Source organism: Labeo rohita, chromosome 14, assembly GCF_022985175.1.
Source record: "Labeo rohita strain BAU-BD-2019 chromosome 14, IGBB_LRoh.1.0, whole genome shotgun sequence".
In the NCBI taxonomy this organism is placed as follows: domain Eukaryota; kingdom Metazoa; phylum Chordata; class Actinopteri; order Cypriniformes; family Cyprinidae; genus Labeo; species Labeo rohita.
The window spans coordinates 3,824,614-3,840,025 of NC_066882.1; the positions used below are offsets into that span (position 1 = coordinate 3,824,614).

Consider the following 15,412-nt stretch of genomic DNA (forward strand, 5'->3'; position numbering starts at 1 on the left):
TTTTGAATTAAATAAATGCAGGCTTGGTGAGCAGAAAATACTTACTGTCCAAAAACGTTTGACTGGTAGTGTATATTGATATATTTTTAGCATTTTTATATTAAATAAAAATAATACATTGAATTATATAACTATTATATATATAAAACAGTATTTACTATTTTAATAATAGTAAATAATAATAATTTATTATTTTAATAATAAATAATTTACAACAACAACAACAACCATAACAATAATAATAATAATAATAATAATAATAATATACTGTATTTTTAATGTACTTTACTGTATTTTTAATTAAATAAATGCAGCCTTGGTTAGCATAAGAGACTTTTCAAGAACATTAAAAAATCTTACTGACCCCAAACTTTTGCTTGGTAGTGTACAAGCACAATCATACTCACAATTCTGTGTTAAATCATAATTACAATCATAATTTACAATTTAAAACTGTATTACAGATTGCCATATTAAAGAGAATGAGCTTTTGATGCATTAAAGTACACCAATTACATACAGTATATAAATGTACTTAAATGTCATGAAAACAATGTCAAGACGCAACGAAAACTTAAAATAGCTTAATTTTCATTTCTTTACCTTAAATAAAATATGAAACATGACCGTTTTCAGACCTGCTGACCAAATTCCATTTAGTCAGGGAACTAATTTCCATTACATCTGGGAACAACTTCCATCTCACTCATCCTCTTTAAAATGCAAAAACTAAATACTAGATTAACAAATGCATTATGGCTGCCTCGCCGCGCCAAAGTGTACAGTGAGATGGCCAAATACAAAGCCATTGTCTGAATGGAGGAAATCCATTGGTGTTTCCATGGAAACAGAATCCACAGATGTCTTTTTGAGAAAGTGATTTAAAAGACGTGTAACATATGATTAGAATGAGAAGAAACAGCACACCAATATTCACAGTGTGCTCATTATTACCGCCACTACAGCGACCGTCAGAACTGTCTGTGAGCAAGAGGCCAAACCGAAACAGACTCAAATTAAACTCTGGACCTGTGGATCTCAAATCATTATTTTTTTAAAAACAATGACAAAAACTCACAGCAGACATCTAAGGTTTTAAAATGACCCCTTGTAATTGGCAGAACAGGCAGTGTTTAATAGTTTCCAGCAAATGAAATATAAGAGAAGCTCAACAAAGTTGAGCTGCTGACATCAGAATATTTTTATTTGCCCTCTGAGAAAGTTTTTCTACTCATCCCAGCAGGCTGCCTTCCACTAAATGTCACCAACAAACCATGCATAAAAGCAGTGTTACTTAAAAACAAAATGCCAAACTCTAAGCATGAATTATTGAAAAAATAAATCATATATTATTGATAACGGCTTTTGCTTTCTTTACACTGCTTTGAATTTAGTCCCAAATACTGCATTGCAAAAATTCACAATAACCGATCAGGACGTCCAGTTAACACATCTGATAATAAAGTAATAAAGTGAAATGAAGGGTTAGGATCTGCAGAGTGCAATTAGCATCACATCCTTATATAATGCTGTACATATTGCTTGAAAAAACAAACAAATGTGTAACAGTTCATGCCAGGTCTGAAAAATCTACTCATAAGAAAAAAAAACATATTTGAAATGAAAAATGGTCAGTTGCTTTCACACTGCCACTATGTGATGTACCCCCCCTTAACAACACAATATGTTACATCATCATAATGTCTATTATATACGCCCTTCGCTCAGCACGTAGTATGACTTTTTTTTTTTCCATGTCTGGTTGCATTAATAACAACAGTCACATCTTTGCATTCTAGATTTCCCTTGAGGGATTTGACCAGCTGGCTTAAATCTTTAATCTCAGCTGTATTAAAAATAACATGTTAGGTTGTGGTTAGAGCCTGAGAGCTGCCCTCCATAGACCACAGAAGTAGTCATCTGAATTAGGAGAGAAATATGCACAGATCAACCACCGATTACAAGTGAAAGCAATCCAAAACTGGTCTAAACAAATGAATCTGTGGATTTTGATGTGAAAAGACAACAGGAGATGGACTTTTTCATTGGAGGAAGAGTTATTGTGGATTACGGATGCATATTTGGGCCGGGAACAATGGTTTAAAGAGCAGGTCATGGGTTTTCAAAAATATATATTTTTTGCCGTTTTTATTTTTCACATAGCTATCCTTCAATGTAAACAGTCTGCAAAGTTGTTCATCAAAAAAGTGCATGGTAAACAATGAGCAGGCGCAATGATATTACACAGCCATCAACACGGCTGCAACTCTGCATCTAAACAAACTGCCGGTCACTTTCAGGCACTGTGTAATATCATTGCGCCTGCTGCACCCATGGTACAAAAAATGGAGTGTTCCTTTAACAAGTTGTTGTATTTTCGAATCATGTCAAGAAGACACTGTGTTCTGCGCTGTCAAAGCGAGCTTGTTTTGTTTTCATTGCAGAAAGATGATGAATCAGTGGTTAAAATTCATTTTTTCCTCAATACCAGAGCAAAACAATTGGAACCTTTTGTTGTGCTCATCATTGTACCAAGGACTGCTTCTCTAATCTTGGCTTTTATCTTCATTGGCTTCTAATCTTCTGTATTTGGACTAACAAGCATCTCTGAATCATAACCTGTACGTACATTTGATACATTATGTGTTCATTTTCAACTGAGTGCTGGAAATAGTTTGTTCTATATGTGATGTATACCCAGTGGAGCTTTAGGTTTCCAGGTAAACCACGATATTACTGCTGAAATAGTTATAATAATTCGCTGTGTACCCATTATTTCCTAAGAATGTGTCGATTAATGTAGACTGTCATTCCAATTACTTCATTTAATAATAGAGAATGTAACTTGTGATATATTTTGGTTTACAAACTATACTGTTTCATCAGTTAGTCACGTTAGCATTTGTCAATGGTAGCTAGGGTTGCCAGGATTTCACAACAAAACCCACCCAATTGCTACTGCGTTTCAAGGGGGTCCCCCAAGTACTGCTTTCTGTACCAATGACAACAGGCTTGGCCAGCTGGCCAATCAGAGCAGAGTATGCTTATGGAAGGGAGGGGTTTACAGACATTATGCTCAGAACTGATCGAACAAATCGTTTTGAAATCGAGAAATGACTGTATAAATGTATAATCTGAACAAATTACAATGTTTTCTGACCTTAGATGCATTTAAACCTGTTGTAGGGGACTCCAACACAATATTAGGACAGTTTAAAATACCATATGACCTACTGTTTAAAGTAAAAATGCCTTGATGGATTTGTTTCTTACAAATAGATGTTAATTGATGTACTGGAGTGGTGTGGATTACTTGTGGATTATTGTGATGTTTTTAATCAGCTCTTTGGACTAACGGCACCCATTCACTGCAATGGTAAGCAAATAATGTGATGCCAAATTTCTCCAAATCTGGTCGCATGAACAAACAAACTCATCCACATCTTGGATGGCTTGATGATGACTACTTCAGCAAATTTTCTTTTCCTTTAAAAGGGTCTTGTTTACTTCTAGTGAGAAAGTGGAAAATGGGCATAAATACTATGAATGGACCCTTGCAAAATAATAATAATAATAATTATGATCCTTTAATAAATGGAACAACTACGAACAACACTTTCAGAAAATATTTACATCAAAATCTTGCAGGACAGACAAACTCTGTTTCAGTGAAACGACAACCCTTCTCTGTCAAGATGTATCTGAAAATAGTTCAAAAATAAAGCAGATGGAAGCAAAAGAGTTTTAAGAGTTCTAGCAGATGTGTAGTCTAACTGAGATGACCAACGCTCGGTTTTATGTTCCCATGTGACACGTAACAGCAGAAGCTTCAATACACAGATGTTCACGGTGTGCTCTTTTCTGAGTAAATGCTGTTAGGTCAAGGAGGTGAGCAATCTAGAAAGGTCAGATGAAGTAGTACGAAGGAAGAAAATTACACCTGACAGTGAATGTAAAAGGTGTACAAAGCAAGACATGGACTTAGGCTTTGCTGCCCGTTGCTCTGAGTACAAATGACCATCAGACATCAAATACAAGTCAAGCAAACAACCTAAAAGCATTAGAATATGAGAATGAATCAATTCTACATTACATAACTGAAAGTGAACACCTTTAGGAAGCTTTCACACTCCTGCTGCTCTTGCTCCCACTGGACTCCTGTTTTTATATTTGCGTCATCAAAAGAAAACAGTCTTCACATCATCTAAACAAAAATGGGTACACACCAAAAGTGCTAGCGTAAATCAAAGATGGAACCAGGAAATTTGTCTTTTTGCATGAAAATATCTGTTGTGTTGAAACAGAAGTAGTGGCAAATTTTTACACCCTTATTGTGATGTACATCCAAGTGTACAGGTTATCGAAAAAGAAAAATGTAGTACAAAGACCTTGTTTTATGCATCGCTTTGTTGATTGGATTTTTAAATTTCCAACAGCAATTCCAAAAATTCCAAACTGCAATTTTTCTCAACAGCTTTACTAAACAACTGCGGTTAAGTAAATGTGCATTTATTCAGCAACCACATTCGCAAACAAAATAGTTGAGATCTCATGACAGAACACAGACAGGCTGAATGACACTTTCATTTAAGCTGAACATCTCATATGGAGATCGCTAAAGTTCAGCTTTTTTGTTTGTCGTAATAAAGCTGGTTGCCAGATTGCACAAAATAAAATACCAGACAGAAAATACAGCATACATACACCTTGCAGAATCTGCGAAATGTTAATTATTTAAACAAAATTGAAAAAAAGGTTTCAAACGGTTCAAACTGATGCTCCAGAAGGAAAAAACAATGCATTAAGAGCCGGGGTGAAAACTTTTGAACAGAATGAAGATGTGCATTTTTCTTATTGTGCCTAATGTCATTTAGTATTGCCCTTCAGAAGCTACAGAAGATACTTACATGTTTGTCAGAAGACAAAATAAGTAAAATTTACCCTGATCTTAATGCACGATTTTTCCTTCTGAAGCATCAGTGAGCGTTTGATCCTTCTGTAATAGTTGCATATGAGTTCCTCAATTGCCCTCAGTGTGAAAAGACGGATCTCAAAATCATACAGTCACTGTTGGAAATGGTTCAAATACACAAAAATGCTAAAAAAAAATCTAAGACTTTGTAGGACCTGAAGGATTTTTCTGAAGAACAGCAGGCAGTTTAACCATTCAGAACAAACAAGGAGCTCATGAACAACTATCACTAAAAAAAAAAAAAAAAAAAAAAAAACCCAGCTGTGGATCATTCAGGTAAAAACACAGTATTAAGAATCAAATGTATGTAAACTTTTGAATGGCATAATTTTAATAAATTCAACAATTATTTTTTCTTGTCTTTAGTATAGTAGAGGCATGTACAGCAGTTGTATGATCTCTATATTGCATGTTGATATAGTCATAGTTATCGTTTATCGACCTTACTGACGCCTCGTCATTGTCTCATTTTAGTCATGGGAAAAAGCACAGTTTTGGTTCGCAAAATTAACACTAATCAGAAACACATTAGACAAAAATCTCACTTACTTCAGGACGTGTGTTGAGCCGTTGATCTGCGTGGCCGTGCAGGTCGTTCCAGGGCCCAGGATGGAAGGTCGGCGGTAGCGCTTGTGTCCGCAGCAGAGAATGATGAGGAAGGCACGACGAAAGGACTTGTTGAGGAAGGCGTAGAGGATGGGGTTGAGCATGGAGTTGATGTAGCCCAGCCAGAGGCAGGCCGCCCACAGCTGCTCAGGAACACTGTAGTCTATGAAGGGGTCCACCACGTTCGTGATGAAGAAAGGGGCCCAGCACAGGCAGAAGCAGCCCATGATGATGCACAGAGTCTTGGCTGCCTTGGTCTCGGTCCGCATGCGGTGGTTGCGTTGGTGGTCCGCGCTGTCCGCGTTTCCCGCTCCTCCGGCTCGCTGCAGCATGCTGATCTGTCGAGCGTGTTCCCGTGCCGTGACGTAGATGCGCTGGTACGCCAGCACCATCAGGATCAGCGGTACGTAGAAGGCCACAACCGAGCAGGTCAGCGCATATGGCTTGTTCACCATGAACACACACACCGTGGAGTTGCCGGAGAACTTCCGCTTCTCTATCTGTCAAGAGGGGGATGTTGACATGTTCAGATTACACAAACACTAAAGAATGTACACTCTGAAAAACAACGTTTCCAAAAGAAGGTTTTCACAGCAGTGCAACAGAGCAACCATTTTTAGTTATCTTATCAGTTGTTAAAAGAACTTTTCCTTGTTTCTTTAAAACTCTTAAAGAGGTCATCGGATGCAAAATTCACTTTTACATGTTGTTTGAACATTAATGTGTGTTGGCAGTGTGTGTACAAATCTACCCTATAATGATTAAAATCCACCCAGTGATTTTTTTTTTAAATCTCTATAAATCATTAGCACTTTCTCAGATCAAGCCATTCTTAGATTCTTGGCTGTTCTGTCACACAGGCAGGCCCCTCCCACGACTGTTGGCCCCTCCCACGACCCGCCCTGAGTGAGCTGTAAACAGTCCGCCATTGTTTCGACGCTGGAGCAGAAGTAGACGAGAATGTCTCCTAAGCGATTGAGGTGTTGTTGGATATAATAACAATCATAACAGTTGTCATTTACTACCGACATCTGAGCCGCTGAAGACGCAGTGAATTACAACATGCTAATCATGCTAGAAACATGTTAACATGCTAGTAACTTGCCAATCATGCTAACAACATGCTAGTAACTTTCTAATCATGCTAACAACATGCAAATCATGTTAAAACATGTTAGAAACATGCTAACTATATACTAATCATGTTAAAACATGCTAATAACAAGCTAGCAACATGCTAATCGTGCTAGAAACATGCTAGTAACTTGCCAATCATGTTAGAAACATGCTAGAAACATGATAATCATGCTAGAAACATGTTAACAACATGCTAATTATGTGTTAATCATGTTAATAACTTGCTAGCAACACACTAGTAAATTGTTAATCATGCTAAAAACATGATAGCAACATGTTAATCATGCTAGTAACAACTAGCTTAAGACATGTTATAAATGTACTAAATCAAGCTAGCAACATAATAATCATGGTGTCAATGTGCAAAAACATACTAAAACATGCTATCAATATGCTAATCATGGTAAAAACAAGCTAACATGTTAATCATGCTAACAACATGCTAAAAACATGTTAATCATGCAAAAAACATCAGCAACATGTTAACTACATGTTAATGATGTTAAAAAATGCTGACAATATGCTAGTAACTTGCTAATCATGTTAGCAACAGGCAATCATGCTAAAACATTTTAGAAATATGTTAACTACATACTAATCATGTTAAAATATGCTAATAACAAGCTAGCAACATGCTGATCATGCTAAAAACATGTTATCACAACATGCTAATAATTTGCCAATCATGTTAGAAACATGCTCACTAGCCTAGCAACTATCTTAAGACATGCTATAAATGTACTAAATCAAGCTAGCAACATGATAATCATGGTGTCAATGTGCTAAAACATGCTATCAATATACTAATCATAGTAAAAACAAGCTAACGCGTTAATCTTGCTAGCAACATGCTAATAACATGCTAATCATCCAAGAAATATATCAACAACATGCTAACTACATGTTAATGATGTTAGAAACATGCTGACAATATTCTAGTTACCTGCTAATCATATTAGCAACATGCTAGTAGCTTGCTAATCATGCTAGAAACATGCTAGTAGCTTGCTAATTATGTTAGCGACATGCTCCTCACATTAAAAACATGCTAGCAACATGCTAGCATGCAATCATGTTAACAAAATGCTAGTAACTTGTTAATCATGCTAGCAACATGCAAATCATGCTAAAACAAGAAACATGCTAACTACATACTAATCATGTTAAAACATGCTAATAACATGCTAGCAAAATGTTAAACATGCTATCAGCATGCTAGTAACTTGCCAATCATGTTAGAAACATGCTAGCAACATGCTAACAACGTGTTAATCATGCTAATAACTTGCTAGCAACATGCTAGTAACATGTTTATCATGCTATAAACATTCTGGTAACATGCTAGTAACATGCTATGTGTCTATCTGTTTATCTATCTATCTGACAGACTGTATTGCCTTCAAAACACTCAAGCTTCAAGCTTTAAAACTACTTTAATCTTCAATCTACTTCAGACTGACAACCGACAAACTTTAAAAATCTTTAAAAACTTTCTAAAACTTGTAAAACTTTCTGGTCAGTCTTTCTCAAGCCAACATCAAAGTTTGTTTCGACGAATTTTTTAATCTAGCTTAAAGTTGCTTTACAGCCGAATTTGTCTCATATTTGAAGACATTTGCATCAGTTTTTTTCCCCAGTTCATTACAGTAAAGCTGATTTGAAACAAAACACTTTATTCTGATAGTCCACTTTAGACATTCTATACTAACAACTAGTAACTTTGCCATAGGTAACTACATTTCAACTAACCATCATTAGAGTTTTAGTAGACTGTAAGGGTTAGGAGAATAAGTTGAGTTGCACTTGCAAAGTTACTTATAGTCAGTAAAATTTCTGTTGATGGAGCAACAAAATAAGGTTCTATCAGATACTGAGCAGACAGTCTTCTAATACACTGAATGCAGCTGCAAAGTAACTTAGTTTGTCTAAAGTGGACTGAAAATAATATTCTATAAAGCGTTACATAAATAACTTGACTTCACTTTAAAAAAATCAAAAGAACCTATTTCCACTATAAAGAACCTTTTGTAAAATAGAATGTTAAAAGTTCTTTCACAGATTCCAATAAAGAACTTTTGTTTTTAAAAGTGTAGGACATTCTTTTACTAGTTTTAAATGCTCAGCAGCTTCTCCCTCTGTGTCCGTTCATTAATATTCAACCCAGTGTGTCTCTGGCTTCAGGGAACAGTCATTTGAGGAGACGTTTTAAGAGCAGAGGTGACTACTTACAATACTTCATCTGGTCAAACACAAGCACCTTCAGGTGTGGAAGAGACCTTAGCTAGAGGGCATGAGTCTGTAAATATCCCGTTCCCAAAATACACCTCTCCAGTTCATATTAATAAAATATGCTTGACATTCAAATCCAGTGACGTGAGGCACTATATTAAGCGCATTAAGTTTGTAACTAGTGAATTAATTACACTCCCCTACAATTAAATTCGGCCTCTGATGCATGATGTCGTCTAGTGTGGAAAGATTTTGTAAAGTCATTCAGGGTGTGATAATGCATTCAAACTATCATGAGTGATGACCTTTGACCTTTACCCTTAATTGTATATGAATGTCATCTTCATGGCCACATACACACGACGGCTGTCACTCATCACACATTTACTAGTATTTTTGGGACTGACATGCACATTCAACTCATTAAATCCACCTAGTGTGAACAGACAGTGACGTCACTCTTTCTTGAACAATGACAGCTTGTCTGAGGAAAATCACAGAGACAGAGCTACGTGTCTTGACTCATTTGCAGTCTGTCTTTCTGTAGCATATAGCTGCTCTCATCAGCTCTAGGCTCTTAAAGTAATCCATACTGTATAGTACAGACCATAAAGTGTCTGCTTTAAAAAAGGCAGCTTTGATTTAGCAAAAGATTGGCGGCAGCAAGATTTATGTATTTATAAAAGAAGTTAATACTTTCTTTTAGCAAGCATGCATTTTGCAGTATTACTGTCTTTATTGTATTTTGATGCCTTAGTGAGCATGAGATGATTTAAAAAATATAAAAATATTCTACTGACCCAAAATTGCACATCTTACACACAAACATTTAAATATAAAGAGCATACTTCATATATTTTGTTATTTTTGGCTGTATAAGCCATAAAAATCCCCACAGAGAACCATTTCAGACTGTTATCCCATCAAAGCATGTTCCAATTAGAAATGTTATTGTATTTAATTATTGTGCAATTAGTGACATACATTAGAAACATAATGGTTAACCCCACAATTAACATGAACAATAGCAAAGACTAAATGGCGAGTCATTGTAAGCAAAGAGAGCTTGATGAGAGAAATTAACACTCATGTTTTTTTTAAATCTCATCTAGAGCAGTGAGCATCATAAATTAAACATATACAGATACATACTGTTTACAAACAGGCTAGTACTGATTTGATCCACAGAGGGAAGTGTCTTGATGAGAGCTATTAATCACTGTTCATTTGCGTCTCTCTCCTGTCTGCTCCTCCCAACACCCTCAAATCATAACGCTGAACCCTCCAAGCTCTAAACCCAACACTATCAATAATAAAAAAAACACTTATGAACTGCAAGCATATTTGGCATCAGTGTAGAGCTTTTTTTTTTAGTAAGCTGGACTTTGGCCCACGCTATCATTGATATTCAATATCAAACCGCTAATTAGTTCCTTTGAGAAGAGCTTCTGGCAGAACGGGAAGCTTGACTCATTCACATCTGTGAAAATGTGAAGTAAAGGTAGCCATTAATGTAATGCCTGTGAACCAACACAAGAGACTCCAGACAGCAGAACGCCAACTATTTACTTTGAATAGAATGCTAATTCATTCTTTTATTATTTTTTTTTCTTGAAAAGCAGTTTGAAGGAAGCTACAAACTTGGGCAGAGAAACCACTTTAAGTCTTGATTATTTCTGACATATATTAGCTCAGGGGTTCCCAAGCTTTTTTGCAAGCTGAACCCCTTAGATGTAAAATTTCTTGGCCAGAAAAATATTTAATTGTTTTCAGTAAGTGTTTTATTTTGATTGTTTATATTTTATAATTATTTATATATAGGGCTGCAAATGAAGAGTTTATTTGCAAAAACTGAGCAAATACTGAGCGTTATTCTCCACACATAGAGCGATATGAACTCTAAACACGTTGTGTCAATAAAGCTGGTATTCTCTACTTCCAAGGCATTGTGAGTTCACGTTTTACTGCAGAAGTCGACAAGCGCCCTTGTTGTTTGTGAACAGAAGCCGATAAGTCCATTTTAGCGAATGTATGCGCTGTATTCAGGTCAGGTGACAAGGCTGCCAATCACTGAAAAGACGCACTAGATGAGAGGAGTATCGTCAAAGTTGACTAAAAGTGATCAAGGACTGATCATTTAGATGAACTTCTTCAGAGCATAAAAGGAAAATGAAAGTTTTTTCATGGAACCCTGCTAAAGCAGTATGTTACAATGGAAAGGGAAAAGCTGCTCCCTGTATTGCATGTAATCACAACCATATAGTCTGTGATCACAACAACAAAGCTTGTCAGGTGTCTACATTGTCAGCTGATGAGATCACAAAGATAAAACGAGTGTTTTTGTTTCAACTTTGAAACTTGAAGTGGAGTTGTCTGCTTTTGCTACAAAACAAACATTTAATACATAAAAAACATACTTTGAATGAACTTTAATTTTGTTAAGTTACCTGTATTTGTTTAAGTTATCATTACTTATTACTTAATTGATATTTCTTGGAATCCACAATAAAAAACATGATTTCTGAAAATAAAAAAAAAATGGAGTTATCTGTTTTTGCAAATAAACTCTTCACATATAACATTGGGCATATTATTATTATTATTATTATTATTATTATTATTGCTGTTGTTGTTGTTGTTTTAACTATTTAAAATATATATATATATATATATATATATATATATATATATATATCACAATTGCCCTGTAAAATAAAAGAAATATATATAGTATATATTAATTATAGGCCTAATAATTGTCATTTTACACTGCAAGTTAGAATATAATTCTTAACTTTCACATTTTTAATCTTTGAGTTGTTATCTCAGTGGAATTTTACTGAAATGCTGTAAACTTCTATCCACAGAAATTTTGAAAAATTGTGCAAACGTGTAAAAAAAAAAAAAAAAAAAAAGTGAATCTAACACACACTGTGCTCCCAAGACACAAGTTAAAGGAGAAGTTTACTTCCAGAACAATAATGTATAGATAATTTACTTTCGTAAAGAAATATATTTTTTTTTTAAGACGACATTTCAGGAATTATCTCCATATAGTGGACTTTTATGGTGTACGGTATGGTAACTGCAGTTTCAAAGCAGCTTCAAAGGGCTCTAAACGATCCCAGCCAAGGAACAAGGGTCTTATCTTGCAAAAAGAAAAGAAAAAAAAGAAAAAAAAAATTCAATTTATATACTTTTTAAGCTGAAATGCTCGTCTCGTTCAGCTCTGTGTAAACTCTCTGCATTCCGATTCAACACAGTTAGGGTATGTCAAAAAACACCCATCTCATTTTCTCCTCCAACTTCAAAATCATCCTACAACACTGCAGATGTAATGACAAAAAAAGTTAAAACAGCGAGGTAGGACAATTTTGAATTTGGAGAAGAAAATGAGATGGGAGTTTTTTGACCTTCCCTAAGTGTCTTGAACCGTAATACACAGAATACACGCAGAGCTAGACAAGATGAGCATTTGAAGTTTAAAAAGTATATAAATTATCAATTTTTGCTAGATAAGACCCTTATTCTTTGGCTGGGATTGTTTAGAGCCCTTTATGTTTAGAAGTCCACTATATGGAGAGAAATCCTGAAAAGTTTTCCTCAAAAAACATAATTTCTTTACGACTGGAGAAAGAAAGACATGAACATTTTGGATGACAAAAGGTTGAGGACATCATCTGTAATTTTTTTGTTCTGGAAGTGAACTACTCCTTTAAATGAGTTTGTGAGGAGCAGCGTTTACTGTGAACCAACCTGCATTAAGATGTTGAAAATCGCATGAAGCTATATCACGATTTAAATTAATTGTGCAAAAACATTTATTTGTTTTAACTTTGTACTAAATTTAAATATTATCTTTTCATATGGGAAAGCCTGTATCAGATACAGCCCATCCTGAAAACAGCAGAGTAAAACAGAAATGGTGTCACATGAAACATTACATTTACGACAAGCACGTGGAAACCACAGAGAAAACCATTTCCTTTCTCCAGCGTGACTTAATTATGGTGCATCAGTCTTCACCCAGGGCCATTTTTGTTTGTTTACTGCTAAGTAATGGATTAAGTTCCCTACCTGAGACTATGGCATTTAATTTTCTCCTCAATCATCCCAACCCTCAAAGCTGGTTTTTATGAGAGCCCCTGTGTACTGCAATTGCTTTCCTAGAAACACGGACAGTAGCTTGGCTTCTATGCATGGATGCCTAATTGCATTTTGTAAAATGTATAGAAAGCCAAGAAGATGCCTGATAAAAACCTTGCATGCGTCACAAGTTTCCCTTATAATCGCTTCCTGCACTTTTTATAGAGCATTTTAATAATCTACGCATGCCCTGATTGCAAGGTGAGAGAGAATGAAAGAAACATCATTATTACAAGAATCAAAGTCAGACTGCCTTCGCAAACCTTATCAGCGCAAACAGTCGAGCATCTGATGGATGTGACTCACCAAATCATTTATACCAATACTGTTCCAGCCTTGCATTATGGGTAGGAAGGAAATAACGGTTGGGATTATCCAGCATCCTCCGATCATTAGAGCCACTCTCAGCGGTGTCATCTTATTCCTGTAAACCAGCGGCTGGCAACAGATGGCATAGTACCTGGAAGGAAAGGTAAAGATGTTGAATATTCATCATTTGTCCTGCCATATAGTACATTCAAAATGATTAACATTAATTAATTGCACTACCAGTCAAAGATTTTTGAACAGTAAGATTTTTAATGTTTTTTAAAGTCTCTTCTGCTCACCAAGCCTGCATTTATTTGATCCAACATACAGCAAAAGCAGTACAATTTTGAAATATTTTTATTATTTAAAATAACAGATTTTTATTTGAATATATTTTAAAATGTAATTTATTCCTGCGATCAAAGCTAAATTTTCAGCATCATCACTCCAGTCTTTAGTGTCACATGATCCTTAAGAAATCATTCTAAAATGCTGATTTGCCATTCCAAAATTTATTATTATTATTATTATCAATATTTAAAACAGTTGAGTACATTTTTTCATCAAATAAATGCAGGCTTGGTGAGCAGAAGAGACTTCTTTAAAAAAAAAAACATTAAAAACCTTACTGTTCAACAACGTTTGAGTGGTAGTGTAAATGTTGCTAGAAATATTAATATGCAACCACAGGTATACATTGTCTTGGAAAATGCATTTTCAATATGCATGTGAAAGACAACAACCTTGAAAAGCCTGAAGGATGTTGACCTGTCAGTGGCCCTGACTGACAAAACGTCAACCTATCAAGCATCTGGAAGACTGAAAAAAAAAACACTTTCTGTCAAGCTGCTATGGATTCTTAACCTTTCTGATCCGCCATTCTAACCAGCTCAAGGTTGTTGGTTAAATGACACTGCTCACATTAAAGGTGCAGTATGGAAAAATGCAGCGGGTTGCCAGATTGAGGACATGCGACAGGAATGCAAATGACAATGGAAGGTGATTTATCCACATTTTAATATTCCTCTGATCACAGAGTTTTTTAGATGGATGCTGAGGCTTTTTAGGTCACACAGAATCTGTGATCTTTGACTCAGTTCATTGCTGGCTTCCATGGCTGCAGATGCTGTGTTTTCTACAAACTGGCAACCGGACTGTTGAAATACTATTTGGTAAACTGGCAGTGGGCGGAGTCACACAGATCAAAACAAAAACAGCCATTCCGACACAGAACGTACATTTTAAAGTAGAATAACTGGCTGTAGTATCGTTTTGGGGAGAAAAAATATATGCAAACATATGGTATTTTTATACTTTAGCACAGTACAGTCAAAAAACTACATACAGCACCTTTATCTATAGCATTCTGAGCTCTGTTCTTATTCTTTATACATTATAAATGTCTGTACTTATACTTCTGATCCATTTAATGCACTCTTTGCTGAATAAAAGTATTAATTTATTTTTAAGTGTATACTGTATAGTCTATGACTGGTCTCTGTAAAAAACATAAATAGGGTTACGGGAAAAACAAAAACTCCTGACTGATAAATAAATGCCACTCACTTAACAAAACTACTTTCAGTTTGAGAGAGGAAAGTTTAAAAGGTGAAGTAATCAAGTTGTAACTTCGTGACTCACAAAAGTGTCATAAAAATTTATAAAAAAATGTAACTGCACAACAAAAGCCCTCAAAGAAACACCTGGCTGCTGCTAAAACTCAAAAGTTAAACTATTTTCTTTGAGAGAAACAATCTCTGACTTGTTGAAGAACAGAAGATTTAAGGACCATGCCCCGAAAGGTCTTTACCCCTTGCACAACCTTTCGCCATTCACTTCCCATCACGTTCTAAGCCTCACACTTTGCCATCGACTGCACATTGTGAGATGAGCCGCGGATGTTGTGCCTTGTGGCTGTGAAGGATGCGTGTTTGGAGATGTCTGGTATTTCAAAGAGTGAGAAAAAGCCACAGAGGACAGACTTTACTCACAATCCCTTCGACTGAACGGGAC

The 15,412-nt window shown here is 35.6% G+C and overlaps 1 protein-coding gene across 2 annotated transcripts in view; it reads right to left on the reverse strand.

The window, feature by feature from the left end:
• htr4 (5-hydroxytryptamine receptor 4) overlaps positions 1–15,412 on the reverse strand; it is a 136,636-nt gene that overhangs the window by 52,222 nt on the left and 69,002 nt on the right. For both annotated transcript variants that reach the window (XM_051128357.1, XM_051128358.1), the window contains exons 5-6: positions 13,397–13,550; positions 5,522–6,078 (exon numbers count right to left, since the gene is read on the reverse strand). In XM_051128357.1, coding sequence (XP_050984314.1) covers positions 5,522–6,078; positions 13,397–13,550 — 711 coding nt within the window. The remainder of the gene's footprint in view (positions 1–5,521; positions 6,079–13,396; positions 13,551–15,412) is intronic.